The sequence below is a fragment of the Hippoglossus hippoglossus genome, chromosome 16, assembly GCF_009819705.1.
Source record: "Hippoglossus hippoglossus isolate fHipHip1 chromosome 16, fHipHip1.pri, whole genome shotgun sequence".
Taxonomy (NCBI): Eukaryota; Metazoa; Chordata; class Actinopteri; order Pleuronectiformes; family Pleuronectidae; genus Hippoglossus; species Hippoglossus hippoglossus.
In genome coordinates, this window is record NC_047166.1 from 7,078,637 (window position 1) to 7,094,761 (window position 16,125).

At 39.1% G+C, this 16,125-nt stretch overlaps 1 protein-coding gene across 1 annotated transcript in view; it reads right to left on the reverse strand.

The window, feature by feature from the left end:
- Positions 1 to 4,695: 4,695 nt before the first annotated feature.
- The window catches only part of LOC117776966 (glutamate receptor ionotropic, kainate 3), an 83,489-nt gene continuing 72,059 nt past the window's right edge, over positions 4,696 to 16,125 (reverse strand). Inside the window, exons 12-16 of the mRNA XM_034611401.1 lie at positions 15,490 to 15,608; positions 9,939 to 10,156; positions 6,659 to 6,884; positions 6,161 to 6,411; positions 4,696 to 5,435 (exon numbers count right to left, since the gene is read on the reverse strand). Coding sequence (XP_034467292.1) covers positions 5,070 to 5,435; positions 6,161 to 6,411; positions 6,659 to 6,884; positions 9,939 to 10,156; positions 15,490 to 15,608 — 1,180 coding nt within the window. The 3' untranslated portion in view covers positions 4,696 to 5,069. The remainder of the gene's footprint in view (positions 5,436 to 6,160; positions 6,412 to 6,658; positions 6,885 to 9,938; positions 10,157 to 15,489; positions 15,609 to 16,125) is intronic.

The window sequence follows — 16,125 nt, forward strand, 5'->3', positions numbered from 1 at the left end:
CCTTGGTAGAGGTATATGCTCTTTTGAGTGCCATTCTAAATTCACTAAATTTCTTTTTATATTTATCTCATTTGATTCCTGACCTGTCTTCCATTGCTTATATCCTATAACAAAATCTTCCTCTCTTCACATTGTCGCTGATCCATTTTTCTTCTCTCTTCACTCTCAAACTGTTGTGGGTGTTCCTTTGAAATCATTCCCTCATTCTCCTTGGCTTTTTTCCTAATGTCATCCCATCTTTTTTCATTTTGCCCCACTGCTCCTGCTCCCTCCACCTCTCATGTCCTTTCACATCTTTCTCTCTTCATCTGGTTGGCTCCTATCCTCCCTCTGTTTCCCTCTCTCTCTCTCTTTTACATACTCCCGATGTGCTCCTGCTGGCCCCGGTCTGTCCAAAGGGATTAATTGATAGTGAAAGATAATAAATCTTCCCATTAGGCGCAAGGCCCCTGCCCATCGCTCATTATGAACCCGCTGCTCCTCAACGCCATGGCCTGGGGTTTCCCCTGCTTTTTTAACAGGCACGTCTGCCATCTCGACGCCAGCAAGGTTAATCTCTCTCTATCGCGGTTGATTGGCTACCTCACGTCACGACACATTCTCATTCATGCATGAGCACCGTTTGTGGCGGGTGTTTATTCCTTCCTTTCTCTCTCGATTTGCAGCGCACCGGGTTTTACATGAGAGATCCGAGCCTCGCCGGGCAGCAGCTGTTGCACGTGACTGCAAAGGTACTCTGCTGTAGGGGTTTGAATTTTATGGATCTCAAAGAAAGGACCTATATAAAAATTCTCATCTAGCAATGTGCATTTTTCCTTATTTACTAGTGATATGATGGATAAGAAATATAGAAACTATTCTAGTATCTGGGAGTTGTACTGAATTATTGCTACCTTGAGACCTGTTTGTGGGATCCTCAGACATTCAATCTTCAATGGTTCCTCCTTCTTTTTTCAGACCACAGATCTCCTACCTGCATTAGCCAGTAACTGTATCCTTCTCCCAGTCTGGGCAGCTACCTTCCTTATCTATCCTCACATCTGTTTCGCTTTGTTCCTGAATAATAACTGTGACAAAACACACTATGAATAATTGATCCTGCTCATCAGGCGATTTGAGTTTATGTTGTTTACCATTAGTCCTTGTAGTACTATTTCAGTAGAATAATCCCACTGCGATTACAGTTCAGTACATCCTTGTAGCTTTAAACTGTGGGCATCAACAGTACAGTTGATCTCGAGCAGTCAGAAACCAAAGGTCTTCTGAATTTGTAAATTATTGAAGATTTTTCCCTGAAGACATAGAGATGAAAACCTACACAATTTTGTTGGAAAAGAATCTCTTCATATTTGACTTAATAAACTTGTTAACTTCTGCAACACTTTAATAAGTACCAAGTACCTGTACCAAGCAAGCAAATATACAGTATTGGTGATAATCCTATTAAGTTGAATTTAATTGCAATGGTGGAGAAAATGATACTCACTGCACATTATAAGTGACTGTCACATGTTTTACTTAAACATGCTAAACCCATGTTTGCCTACATGATTTAAGCACGGAAGCACAACACAAATCAATCAGCAGCTGAACAGGAGATATAGATAGTTTGTATTTTTTATTTAAAACTTCATATAACCCATACAGCAAACTGTACAATTGAATTATTCACAGTGAGTTAAAAAGAAAATAATTCAATAGCTTTTCTTAAACATTTTGTTGAATTTCCCCGTGTTTTACTCAGATGTCGCTTATTCTAAGGTTCTCTTAACACATACAGTTACTAGGAAAACAAAATCTTTTTTTCCCTTTGTTTTTTACAAAACCTTACAAAAAACTATATTCATATAAATTCTGCATGTCCACAAGGAAAACCCTGGTTGGCACCAACATATTAATCATATCGTTTGAGAGGTTTTCTGCCAAATGATAGAAGCTTTGCAACTGAAAAGAAAGGAATACATAAAAAGGCATACCGTCATGACCGTTGGAAAATCAAAACTCACACACTGCTAATGGAACACAGGTTATGTAGCTTACATGTTGCATTACTTTTCTCTCACAGTTCATACAATTTTGTGTAAAATGACATTATTATTAACATTGATTTATAAAAAGATATATATATATATTTATATATTCAGTAACCAAACTGACTGAATCAGCCAAATCAGAAACCCTGTTGTAACTAATTTTGATTATGATGACTTCAGTTCTTTTCACATATCAGAGACGTGAAATACAGGCAAACTTGAGTCTTTGACCTGCATGAAAAGCTACAGTACACATGAGGGTAACGTTATGTAGTATAGCCACGTTTCAACTGTGGCCACACAATAGACCAGGGGCCCTATTCACAAACATTCTGAGAACACTCTCATACAACTCCAAACTCAGCCTAAAACTTTCCAGCAAGGGAAGTTCTCTGAGCAGCTCAGTAAGAATAAGACAAAAACTGTTACTCGCGAGTGTGACAAGCTCTTTTAAAAGGTGTGGGAAAAAATGGATTAAAAAAAGAGTGGAAGCACTGGAGAGATGAGCAATGTTTAATCTTAACTTAGTTTGTGGACACGTGTAAAACCATTTTATGAATAGACTTCAAACCTGATGTTACAGGGCAAGCAGAGAGGCAGGTGAGGGAGAATATAGCAAAGCGAGTTAACGCCTCCTTCCCGTGCAGCACCAGTGTCATAGCCATGTGTTCTGCAGTCTAAAAGCAAAAAAAACGGAGATTGCAGCATAGAAATTGGATTCTTCATGCACAGGTGAGCGCTGTGTCACTTACTTACAACCACTGGCAACGTTATCTTAAAAAAAACGTAATAACACAATTTTCTCGTCAGCTTAAGGAATTTTAAAGCCTCTTAAAAAATCCTTGTCCCTGCTCCTAACAGTTTTTCACTCAAGGAGGCTCTCTTAAGGGCTCAGACTCTTGGTGAATAGCAGGATCTTGTCTTACCTGTAACAAGTTTCAATTCAAGTAACAATTTTCCGTAGAAGTTCGTCACCAGCTTCATGAATATGGCCCCTGGTCCTTATTGGATTCTCAAGAGAAGTATAGGGGCAGTTACATAAGATTAAACCTTACTCTAAGGGAGTGTCCGCTAAATTCTTGGGAAAGTTAAACATTTTCATTTCACGTTCACCTTGTAGAAATATACTAGCCATCAAATAATATAATGCATTAAAGAGTTTTGGGGCTATGGAACTGGGGAAGTAGTTTAAAGTGAACTCTCTAATGAAATAAATAGCATCTATAACATATTTGACTGTGAACAGAATTCATTTATAACAGTATAAATTTAGCAAAATACATTTTCTCCTGCTGATCTTATCTACATACTCTACTTTGCAGAAGGGAATCGATAAACAATTATACAGTGACTCTCTACCAAACCAACGCTAAGTTTTACAGATCGGAGTTTCCTTGAATCATATATTTAGTCATAGATTTTTTTTTTTTTTCCTCGACATTTCCACAACTTGAATCTCACAGAGGTTTGTTGTTTGTTCAGCTCCCACGTGGCAGCAGCTCACAGACTCTTCGAATCTTCACACAGCTCTCAATTACACTCGCTTTACATATATACTTACTCGACAGACATTAAAGTCAACATGAACACACAAAACGTCTGTCCTCAGTCTATTCACCATCTATTCATCACTTTGTCCTTCAGCATGTTACAAGTATGGAATTACTCTGTTCACACCAGGTAATGGGGTAAAAAAAAGATAATCTTCGAAGTCTTTCCTCAGTTAAAAGCAAACCTTGGCCAGTTTTCATTACACTTAGTGAAAAACAAAAAGCCTCTTGATTCAGGCCTGTAAAATAAAGTAACTGTTCAACAACATGTTCAGAAATACTGGGGACATTGAGCAGTCATGTAGCCATGGAAAAAGACCAGCGCATATTTTGATGGTCACAATTAAATGCACTCAAAAATGCATTTCAGTTTTAAGGTCACAGTCTCTGTGCCTTACAATTCTTTATTGATACAATGCCTTCCATCCCATTCTGTAGCATGCTATCATTTTAATCATGGTGAAAAACTGAACCTGGACTTTTGGAATTGATTAACGGATTGGGAAGTTCATCCAGTAGTTTTCTTATTTTTTGATTGCTTTGTTGATAATGATAGTTTGAAGTGAGGTGTTTTTTTTTTTTTAACCAAGCAAAGACAATGCCACAACTGTCCCAAATACAATTCCCCTTCTACATATTACCCTGCACCAAGGGATTCGTAGAACCCCTTGATAGTCCAATTTACACCACTCCAATTTCCTTTGCATGGACTACAAGGTGAGTGCTCTCTAAGAAGCTGAGTGAGCAGTTATGGCTCTAACTTGTCAGTATATAATTCTGTTTAATGATCAGATCTTTGGCAATTTAAATGATTAAAATTCAGTCATGTACAAAATCCTTTCTGAAATAATTTGTGTTTCTGGCCAAATTTATCACATAAAACTGATCCAGTCATCAATAGTGGAATTTCCTGTTTGTGAGGAACAATATACACATCACAACTTTAACCAACGAACTGCTGAACAGTTGTCTTGCTAAGGGTTTTCACCAATAACAACACTGCAAATGCTGATCGAGTACTTTTACAATGTCCCTGTGAACCAAGCCTTCAAACGATCCTTTATCATATCCTACTGCCTTTAACTCAAAAATAATCATATAAGCCTAGACAACTGGTTTGAGGTAACTTTATTTTCTGCTGTCAAAGGCCATTTAGGAGTTTGTATAAATCAACAGGATAAAGGTTAGAACGTGATATTTAACAAAACTGAACTTCAATGAAAACTGCCCTTCCTTGTCCTTGTATATCTGTCTTTTATTGCCATTCTCATCAAAGCCTTTCGTCTCACTTCGGTCCAGTACAATTCTCAGTCTTTTCACTGATGAGGATTCCTTAAAATTATGTGTATTTTCTTGTGTTTTTATGTTGCGCACGTAAACATCAGACTTAAAACTGAATATTTGGGTGTACTCTTTTCCCGGAACCGCCCCCGCATATTTCTTATTTTCAAATCTTTTGTGGTTTGGATTAAAGTGGTGAATGTTGTCATACCTGTGTGGCTGATGCTGCCATTTTGAGATGCCCGTGTTTTGTTAGTGTCCCCATGTCACTGTGGTTGATGATGTATCTGGTGATTCCGTCTATGCCATTGTCTCTAGTCTCTGGCACTGCCCCTGACACATTGCTTATGAGGTTCTTGCCCTGGGGGGAACACAATGTCATGGGAACACAGGAGTCATCCCAGTGCTGCAGCTCATGTTGTCCTTTCCTGGGAGTCGTCGGTCGTTGTAGGCGTGCATGTTTATCACTGCATCCGTCTTCGCCATGACTGGAGGCTGAGGCTTGTGTTTCACTCGCCTCTCGCAGGTGAACGACAGTCTGATCTCGTCCACCATGGCACTGCACAAAGACCTCTGGGCAAAAAGGGAGGATGCGGGGAGGAGAATAAAAGGAGAAGAGGGGAAAGGGATGGGGGGTAAATGCCTTAGCTTTAAATTGTTCTGACAGCAGAGAGTGTCAACACTCTAAAGAGTACAAAATACATTAGAACACAACATTCATATTGTGTTAACGCTTGTGTGTGTGCGTGTGTGTCCGTGGCTGTCAGCAATGTCAAATCGCAGCTTCACCACATGAAGCCTGCACACAGTTCATTATTGTTGCTGTGTCAGAAAGCGTGAACAAATATGGTGCACGCAACAACTCGCTTAGCTTGAGTCAAATTAGCTATTTACAACAGTAAAGGGTTCATGCTATTCTGATATATCCAATGACTAATAATGGATTAATTCTCTATGCTCCAATTTGCAATTATGCCTGTTAAAATAAGTAAATGTTGTAGTGTTACGGCCAAGTACTCCTGGGGATTAGCCACAGACATGCAAATCCTTTTACAACATGTTTAAACTAAAAGGCATGAATAGAGCACAGCTTTGGTTTGGAGGCTATGTGCAGAGGATCAAAAACAAAATGGCATGTTAAGCAACTTCTTTGGTAATTAAATGTAATTTAAGTGTAATTAAAGTGTAATTAAATTAATTCTAGATTAATTTCCCATCTATTCAGCCAAACCACAGAAGAGAGATCAAATTAAGATAAAATAGCATGTTGTGTGTGTGATTTATGGGGATATACACCTGCTCACGTTCTGCAGTCTTCCTTAGCTTGTAGATGAATTCAGCAATCGCCACGAAGACAGACAGCACTAGGCCAGAAGCCAGCACGATGAATATACCACCCAGGTTCTGGATACCCATGGGGCCTGTCTCACGACGCTCTTCATCCAAGCAGCTGTTCCCGCTCCACCACTTCTCCTTCAGCATGTGTAGGCGCCCATCCTCCAAGATGCTTAGGATCGCTATGGTGATTTTGTCCCTGTATGGAGAGCCTGGAAGCAACATAAGGCCGGTTTTACTTGGAAGAAATGCCAGCTGCAGTCTGTGATTATGAGGCTCATAAAAACGTTGTGGCACACAGTCTGACTAGTAGAGAGAAAGAACCATCTTGTCCTGCTGCATTGTCTAAAAAGCATCCCCCTCATACTTCAAAAGGCGACACACAACTCATAAAAGAGCTGGAGTTTTTTGTACCACTTTGATTCTCAAATATATTCGCAGGTCATTTGCATGTCTTACCGAGGGGAGTGCCGATGCCGTAGCCTTTGCTGTCGATGAGCCCTCCCACCTGGGTCAGGTTACAGTTCCTCCTAGTGATGTAGTCAATAGTGGTGGACTCCATTATGAGGGCATAGTCTGACTTCAGCACCCTCTGAATCCCATCCTCAATAGACTTCACCAGTGACGTGCTTGGCCTGCTGCTCATGAATGCCCACATCTTCTCAAAAGTAGAAACCTTAGATTTCTGAAAGGGAAGGAAAAAGTACTTTTAAAAGAAATTGAACCTTATTTGAACAATCTTTCTCCCTTCAGAAAAAACAGTTGATAAATTTAAAATACTTTTATCACAGAGAAATAGTTAATTACCTTGTAGCCCAAATTATTGAAGCTTGAATCACTGCTAACTTTGAAATATTGCTAGTGCCCCTGATGAAGGGCAGAATAACTGTACACCCATGGGGAGTTTTAAATGCCTGATTAAAAACTGTCAAAGGCGATACACTATTGTAACACTATAGACACAGTTTTTTACGAATATGGATTCTTTAGCCAGTGACCAAACAGATTTATGTGATTACTCCCACAGATCTCCACTGTTACAGGATTAAAGGGGGGTAAATTGAAGCTTTGTGCACATCTATTCTCATAAGTGCTACTGAAGCAGCAATAATAGAATGCCTCTCCATTAGTCTTGCATCAGGCTATGTGGTATTTCATGCAATTTTATGTGAGGTCACATTTATGCCATGTCTAATCCTAGATAATTACTGTCTAAAGACTTTAAGCCATTTCAAATTGTGAAAGATGCTGTTATAAGAAGCCCTCCATTATGTGTAACTCCAGTACAAACACGGTATTTGTTGTTTTAAACTGTGGAAATAGTCTGATATTAAAACTTAAAAGCACCAATTAGGATTACTTGCAAGTGTCCTTCTTATAAGTCGGTAAATTTAGAAAAGACTTAGGCAACTTAGGACAACTGATGCTGGTTTGAATTTTAACAGTATGTGATTCAAAAGGTCTCCTGATGATGCATGCTTCCCTATAGATCCCTTCTCCCTGCTCAGAGTACAAAATGGCATACGGCCACATCCAGCAATTTCTTTCAACCTTTTAACAGCATATGAAAACTTCATTCTTTGGAAGCAGTTGACTCGTCTACATGTGCCCTTCAGTGCTCTTGATATCCTGTGCAATTTAACAAAACAACAGCCCCTCATAGGAGGGCATTCAATTGACATGGCAACCTTCTATCCAAATCTTAAATTCTGTCTAACGTGATGTATTTGTTTGAACAGTTTCATTACGACACCGACACTGTGACTTGCAAAGTGTGCCTTCTTATATCTTGTCATCACTAAATGATTATCTTGGTGAACATTTATAGAAGTTAGCATCACAGTGTATTGGGTCTTTTGGGGTCAGTGTATTTATTGACTGCATTTCATACCATGAATATTAAAGGATGTGTAATGATGCATATTTAGAGTTACATATGTCTGGAGGTGACTACAGTGTCTCCAAACATAAAGTTATATTACATATATTATACATACATGTAATGACTTAAAAAGTACATCAATTTAGGTTATTTAATCACATGCAACTTTAATATAACTTTATTACAATATCTGGTCCAATGTTTTCAAGTTTATTGCCACAGGAAACAATTTTCCTTTGACAACTGAATTTTTTCTATCCATTTCCACAAAAATCGATGACACACAAAACCTTCCATGCTATGGGAGGAATTTCTACAGCAGTCCATTTCCTTTAGTCCATTTCATTTGAGTGGTCTTATCCTAAACTACGAATCATATCACATTTAATAGATTTAAAGCAAAACACATAATTTAGTATGTTACCCTAACTATAACTTTAGGGCCAAATCCTTCTGGTTACATACATCTGCAAAGCCCTTATCCTCAGTATTTATCCTGCTTCTCTGCCTCACTGAGTCGACATCATCAGGGCTTTTCTGTGAGCGCAGGCGAGAGCAGAGGGCACTCGAGCCTTGCAGCTTTGATGAGGTAATTAGACACCTGTGTCGCCTTCTATTTATGATGCGACAATCACAACTGCAATTTAGAAAAGTTCACAGAAAGATCTAAAATAACTTTACATGGCTAATCAGAGGAAGCGAAGGTTGATTTCTTTTCAAAGGGTCAATGAGTCGAGTTGGATCCAGGCTCCCTCTTTATCATTACACTCCATTTAATATTCATGGGATGAAATGTAATAAGTAAGCAAACTTACATTGTTATATTTAACTAAATAATTTTCTTAAAGAAGACAGGTTTTTTCAGTTTTTCCAATTCCTCTTGTGTGTTATATACGCTCCCTACTAAAGCCAGGTAAAGCAAGAGTAGAGAAAACTTTTCCTTTATGTGCTTGAAGCGTTTGACCGATCACAACATATTGGTCCAGCTGGCCAATCAGAGCAGACTGGGCTTTACAGTGAGGGGGGCCTCAAAGACACAGCAGCTAAAATCAAGCACATCATATGAGCAAATATCCCGAGCCCAATCACGTTCTTGATTCTGCGGGATCCAAATCATCAACCTTTCAGCAAACTCAACAATGAAGCTTACAACATTTATGAGCTCAACTAAAACATTTTCAGGGCATACAAACTATGGGAGGAGGGTGCCCAAGAAGAATCCCTTCTCTTTTTCGTGTCTTTCTATTGACTGTTGTAAACTTATGGACTATCTTCAATATAAATGCGTAGTGTTTTCATTTTCTTACTTGGAGAAACTGTAAGTCTGTTACATGTGTTATTTAGCACCAGAGCAGCAGCAGCAGCAACATCTATTGCTCAAAAATAATAAAATAAAGTGAAGGACCCTGCAGGCAAACGCTGAAACTTTGGAATAAAAAAATCATTATGGAGGAACACATCAAACAGTGTAGAGGAGTGGAGAAGCTGAAGAATGTGTCTTTGCTGTGGGACTTAAGATCTAACTGGGGAAAGATAAATAAATAATAAAGATATAGAAAGAAAAGATATAGAATATTTTTCAAAAAGTCCACTTAAAAACTCAAGATTCAACATCTTGCCACGTTTCTGAACACACACATTTTACAGCATTATTACTGTGTGAGTTTATTGTTGACATACTCTAGGTACAGTATGTTTTCACATTGGAAAAAGACATGATTACAACAATTCCACTATCGATAAAATGATAGTGGAACCTTCAGTTTTTTTAAATATATTTTTAAATATAAATGAAATCGATTTTAAGAATAGATAAATGGCTTGATTCAATCATAGCTGCTCATGTTGGTACCGTACCTTGAAGAAGGACATGGTTGCGGCATCTTTGACGACTCCATACTCGATCTTTGTCTGCTTGGCGATGTCGTCAGCTGAGTCCACAGCCGAGTCCATTCTCTCCACAGTGAGAAAAGCTGTTAAATTCGCTGTGTAGGATGATATGATGATCAGTGTGAAGAACCACCATATCCCTCCAATGATCCTGGTTGACAGGGCTTTGGGCATCAGTTCTGAGCCTGTAAGCAACACAAAGTGAGAAAGATGAAATTGTAGCTGCCAACTCTGTAACAAAATTTAACAAATGCAGAAACATGATCACTGACATTTCTGTTAATTAGCCTGCAAACATTACTGGCAGTGCAACTGGTGTTGATCAAGGTACCGTCAGTGTTTGGCAGATTAAAAAATCCAACCTAAGAATATCAAATAGGCAGATCAGACCTGTAAGTGTAAGTTTCCAAGGATTTGACACTGGGTGTAAAAAACCTCTCAGTTCAGGCTTTTGTTGCAGATGACTACAATCTTATTTCAACAACACACGACCCATAGTTTGTGTGTCACTACCATAGACTGTATATAGAGATAGATGACACATCTCTACTTCCTCCTACTATCAAGAAATGTAAATATCCCGGATATGAACAGTTGCACATTTGGAGCCAGAGTCTGGGTGGAAGCAATCGGGGGATGGAGTCGCAGTACCGAGGTTTGATCGTGAGCCATCTCGGGTGCATCTCGGGAAGAGTCGGTACTTTGACTCTTCAGTTGGGTCCATGTCCCATCCACTAACATGGAGGAGGGTTCATGCCCTATAATGCAGCTAGCCATCAGGGATCGATCAAGTCCCTTTGGCTTCACTTTTGGGGAGCAGTCTGCTGTTACGACCCATGAGAGTGTGTCCTGAAATGCTGCCCTTACATGGCGAGAATATAAACTAAACTGTGGTAGTTTGATTTGGTTTTCGCACAAAAGACTACTTTATTTGACTTAAGAAATCATCATTGTTTGGGTTTTTATTTTGCCTTTAGATCTAACTTCAATAACAAGATGTCTTAATTGAAAATAAAATATGCATCAACAACCTTTAATGAGCGAATTTAGAAAACTCCTGAATCCCAGATTGGCAATAAATTCCCGATTTAGATTTATCTTTTGATGATTAATAGCAGTTGATCCTCCTTCCATTGTTAATTAATCTTTTGAATATTTTTGTCTGAAATGAGTTTGGTGAACATACGAGTTGATGTCAGATCAAATATAAATGAGACACATTACACTGCAGTAGCTCTGTGAATGTCTTGTTTAACATGTCACATGTAACAGACATGATTATAATTCAATCAGTTTACTTCTCTGTTTCTATCTTGTCACTTCGTCAGGTTTACTAGACGTGCACGCGGGTCTATTTTGCAAACAAATCATCACAGTCTGTATAAATAATTGCAAAAAGAATCAAGATATACAATTGTGTGGAGCCCGAGTGACAATACAGCTCTGAATCAGCCTTGACTTTGAGTGGTCCTCTGCTGAGTAATACTATGTTTACAATGGTACACTGACTGGTACTAAAGTTACTTTATATCTCATCTCTGACAACCTTTAAAGTACCCTTGTGCTTTGTGCACTCTGTTACTTTACTGAGAAGATTTATGAGGGCAATTCTGAAGAGTAACAAGCCCACAGAAGGGGGGCAGAGTGGTCAGCTCTTTAACCTCTCCCACCAAATTTGATTGGATTTGTCCTTTGAGGTTTGACAAAGACTACATGGTTGCAAACAAGGGACGACAGGAGCGTCCCTTAATTCACTCTGACTTCAGAGGGGGAAGATCCAGATGCATTCCCTGGTCGCACTAAAAATGAAGTGAAGCAACGGGTAACTCAATTGAATTCCACACTATAAAGCCCTGTTGTCAGCAGGGAACGGTGTGTGGCGCTGCATCAGAAGACTAATAAATTCAAAAAACAGATCAGTCGTATTGTGCCAGGGAAACAAAACGATGTCAAAATGGCACATGTTTACTCTAAGAAGGACTTCAAGGAAACCAAGGAAAATGTAACGTTCTTTCAGGGAAGACAACACTGACTCTGCTACAGTAAATATCACATATCTCACTGACTGCTGTGCTGCTCATTCACATGAATGCCGTAAATGGTTGTGTACAATTATGAATACTATTATAAAAAAATAGTGGGACCTATGTGTTTGTGACCAAGTTCAGGATTTTATACAATATTATTAAAGATATAATATAAGAGATAAGATACAAACAAATATACAAAAAACATAAGAAAAGGAGTTTACATTACATTTATAATTATATTACATACATAATAATATTACAGCAATAGTCTGATTCATAGAGACTCAGATTAACTGTATTACACTGTGTTTAGTTTTTGTGTTAGCCTCATACTTAGGAAATCTGAAAATCTAAAGTTTATTTTAGTTCAGGTCTGAGAGAAAATTCACTGCATTTTGAACTCCTGTTATATTTATCTTTTCATGCAGTCTCATGATTAATGTATCAAGTTAAATATGGAGTTTTGAGTCTTTACATTTCCACATGTGAGAGTTAAATAATTCCATTTGACTACTAATTGATTCTGTATGTCTTACAGAATCAGTGAATACTTTAGCATGTGTAGTTTCTATATAGATATTTCTGTAGCGTCTACTAACACGACAGAGCCCCACATTTCTAAAGAGGAGATCATAAAGAAGTCACTCTGCAATTCTCCTTTGTGTAAATGAACAGACTGTTTTGCATCTAATGATGCTTTTTGTATTGTCAGTCTTTTGGGACACAAAAAGCTGTTCTCTGTGCCATGTGCTTAACATGATGCCCCCAATGTCTGAAGTGTTTCTCCCCACTAGCAATGCCTCACATTAATATGAGAGAACTGGGCTTTCCCATGAAAACATTACCTGCACTTAGCTTGTTCTCTATAGAATCATCACACAAAAGCTTCCGTTCAGTGCTGGGGGCTTTTACTCATTGTTAATTACTTTGGAATTATGTCAATTGTGAATGGAAATGTTTATTGCATCGCAAGTAAATCTTGATCTGAATCTCAAGAAGAGGCTCCAGTTTCTTAACCACAGACAAAATGCCACCGCAAATTAAATCTTGCATGAAAAACCAAATAAAGAATATAATATTCCAGGCTTAAAAACTACGGGTAGAAAATAAAAGCAATAATGTCACAGAGATTGAGAGAATTGGGAATAAATCAACTCATAAATCAAATGTGCTTTCAAAAATTATTTTATATGGGGAAACCAATTTGCGGAAAATGATCAGACATATGTTTGTTGTGAGCAAAAGTCTACTGAGACCCCCAGGAATGCATTTGAAGCGCACAAAGTGTTTGCTTTTGCACCTCCTCGTATTTTGTGTTCTTTGTGTTATCTGTGACACCTCCCTCCCACAGACAAGCTGGTTGATTTTTTTTTTGGATCCCCTCAAACACGCCATTTGCATTTTAAACATGTCACGGAAATGGCTCCCGTCTCGGCTGCTGTCACAGTTTGGCAGACGAGCAGGAGATGCCTGTTTATGTGACACAAACAAAATATACATCGGTGCGGATACCAGTGGCAGCATGTGCTACGAGAGGCTGTAGGACAACTGGGTGTCGCAGGATCCCAGAATCAGTTGTGTCAAATCGAAAGACAGACGACTTACATGTTCAATCTCCCTGTCAAGATATTTTGACAGTGTTTCATTTAAAGATCATGTCAAAACGGTAATGTGCTATGACAGAAAATATGCACCATATGTTCAGACATGAACTTCATGTTAACTCTGATTTCCCAGTGAGATTTTTTTCTCCATATATTTTCAGGGAGCTATGGATACGAGCTGATTAGCAGCTGCTTTAGTCAGCCACGGTAAATATGAGACACACAGAAGCTCAGGCATTGACAGACAACACTCTGGGCCACTGTATACATTATAATAGTGAATTCTCTACTGTTTAGTTTAATAATATGGGCTACTAACTAGCTCATTTTGTTTTGATTCCCTCTCCTCTCCCTCCTCTGCACGCTGCAGCTACATCCGTAGCCCTCTGTCTGCACCAGCAAATTGGCAGAGCTGCTATGCAGTTTCACAAGAGTGCTGCCGAGCTTCTGTGCTTAATGAATTGCTGAATGTGTTTGCTATCCTTACGGGCACAGATCCACTCCCGGGTCTCTCGGAGCCTCCTTGATTTGTCTTGTTACATTGAGGTTAAACATTTTATTACTTGGGTCTTTTTCCCTCCACAGTTGACTTCATTAAGTTATTTCTGGGGCCTTCATTTGCTTACCTATCCCTTTAAGCCTTTAACCCTAACACCTACCGATTGAAAACCTATTTGTAATCCTTTGGTTTCTACCGTCCAAAGGTAGAATTTAATCTGCAGCTGGAATTTTTGCATGTTGGGTTTTTCCTGTTAAGAAGAAATTGGTGCTGTTGTTTTTATGCTATACATGTGTGCATTACATGATACGGCTGCAGTGCCGTTCTAAACCTGCCTGTTTGGAATGGGCTTGACTTGTGATAATGCTGGTTGCAGCTTTCTCTCTGAAAATGTAAAAGTTAAAACAACAGCACTAGAGCTGCAGCTAGTAAAGACCTGCTGCTGGACTCACTCTGCATAACCCTGAGCCTGCACCACCACTGAGCTTTTCACCTGTTCATTTAAAGCTTGATAAAGCTCGACTCAGTGTGCAGAATCCCCCCAATTGGAGAATCTGTTGCTGTTGTTGTGATCGACAACATCACTTGCGTTGAAGAGTCCCAGCCGCCACTGTCACAGAGCGCTGATCGCCTGTTTATTCAAATGTTGTTATCATTGAACATTTCAAATCGTACCAAATTCAACTTTGCACTTCCTTGGTTTTTCAGTTTCCTTAACAATACACTTGCCAAGTGCTACCCTAAAAAAGATGAGGGGTTCTCTAAATATATGAGCCACATACAGACAGACAGATTATTATTACATAGATATACAGCCCACTTGACCATTCAAGTGAATGGGAGCTATCACATTGTCCATATTTATATACAATCATAAATATATATATATTTAATTGATAGGCTATGTTTTTAACTGTTCTGACTGAGACATATGGATTCTCTACAGCGGGTCACTAAAAGTCCATTTCATACGGCGCTGAAAACATCACACCAGCCAGTTGGAGCATGGCTGACAGCTGGCATTTGTCAGACATGTACTTCGAGTTACCCTTTTCTGTCCTGACACTCAGAAAGCTCTTGTGCAGGGCCAGCGACTGTGTTATGGACAAATAAATGCGGCAATGTTTTCCATCCTTACCTGCCAATCTCTGACAAGTGGCTGGCACCTACTCTTCTCTTTTTAAACAGCAGGTAGCTGACAACAGCCTTCCTTTGTCATGAGCTCGGCAGTTGTTCTTGACAGGTAAATGTCTTATGAAACAGTCACGGAATGGAAATCATGGAGCTTAAAGAGGCAGAAAGTGGGAGCTAGCCATGCACAGGAGAAGAGGGGTGGTGTGACAGTATTGTTTTTGACAGGAAAGGGAATGTGTGTGCCGCTGTACCTTGTTGCATTAAGGAGCCGACACCGAACCAGAAGCTGTTGAAGAGGGTGAAGTTGTTTTCCACCACATCTGATCCAGGGTTACACGGATGTGCATCGTACCATTCATATGGACTGAACCTTGGAACGAGACAAGAAGTTAGAAAGCTGTTTTTAAAGCTCTACCGATCTGAAAAAATGCAAAACTTCCTCTAGTATTTATCCTTTGTGAACACTGTTCCTTCCTCAAGAAGAATTTGAAAATCTGAAATATATTAGCATACGGGCTATTCTGAGAGTTGCTGCTATTTTCGAGTTTCACCTTTCGTGTCGAGTAAAAAGAGAAAGAACTATTAGGAAGGCAGCTCGACAAAGTAGTACTTAAAACAATCTGAATTTATTGTTCCACTTGTGGCAGTGGAACAAGTATCTTGATAAGGGGAACATTTAGAGTCAGTTACTTATATCCAAATACAGCAGATAATGATCCACCTTTTCAACACTCTATAGTTTTGTTTGTTGTTTGTCTGCCATTTGGAGGTGGGCACTCAATGTACATTTGGTTTGTCTAAGCTTTTTAGCTGCAAATTGCTGCTTGCTGCTGCTAGAAATGAGTTTGACATTAAAACAGCAAGGCTATTGGCTCTAAAACAAACAA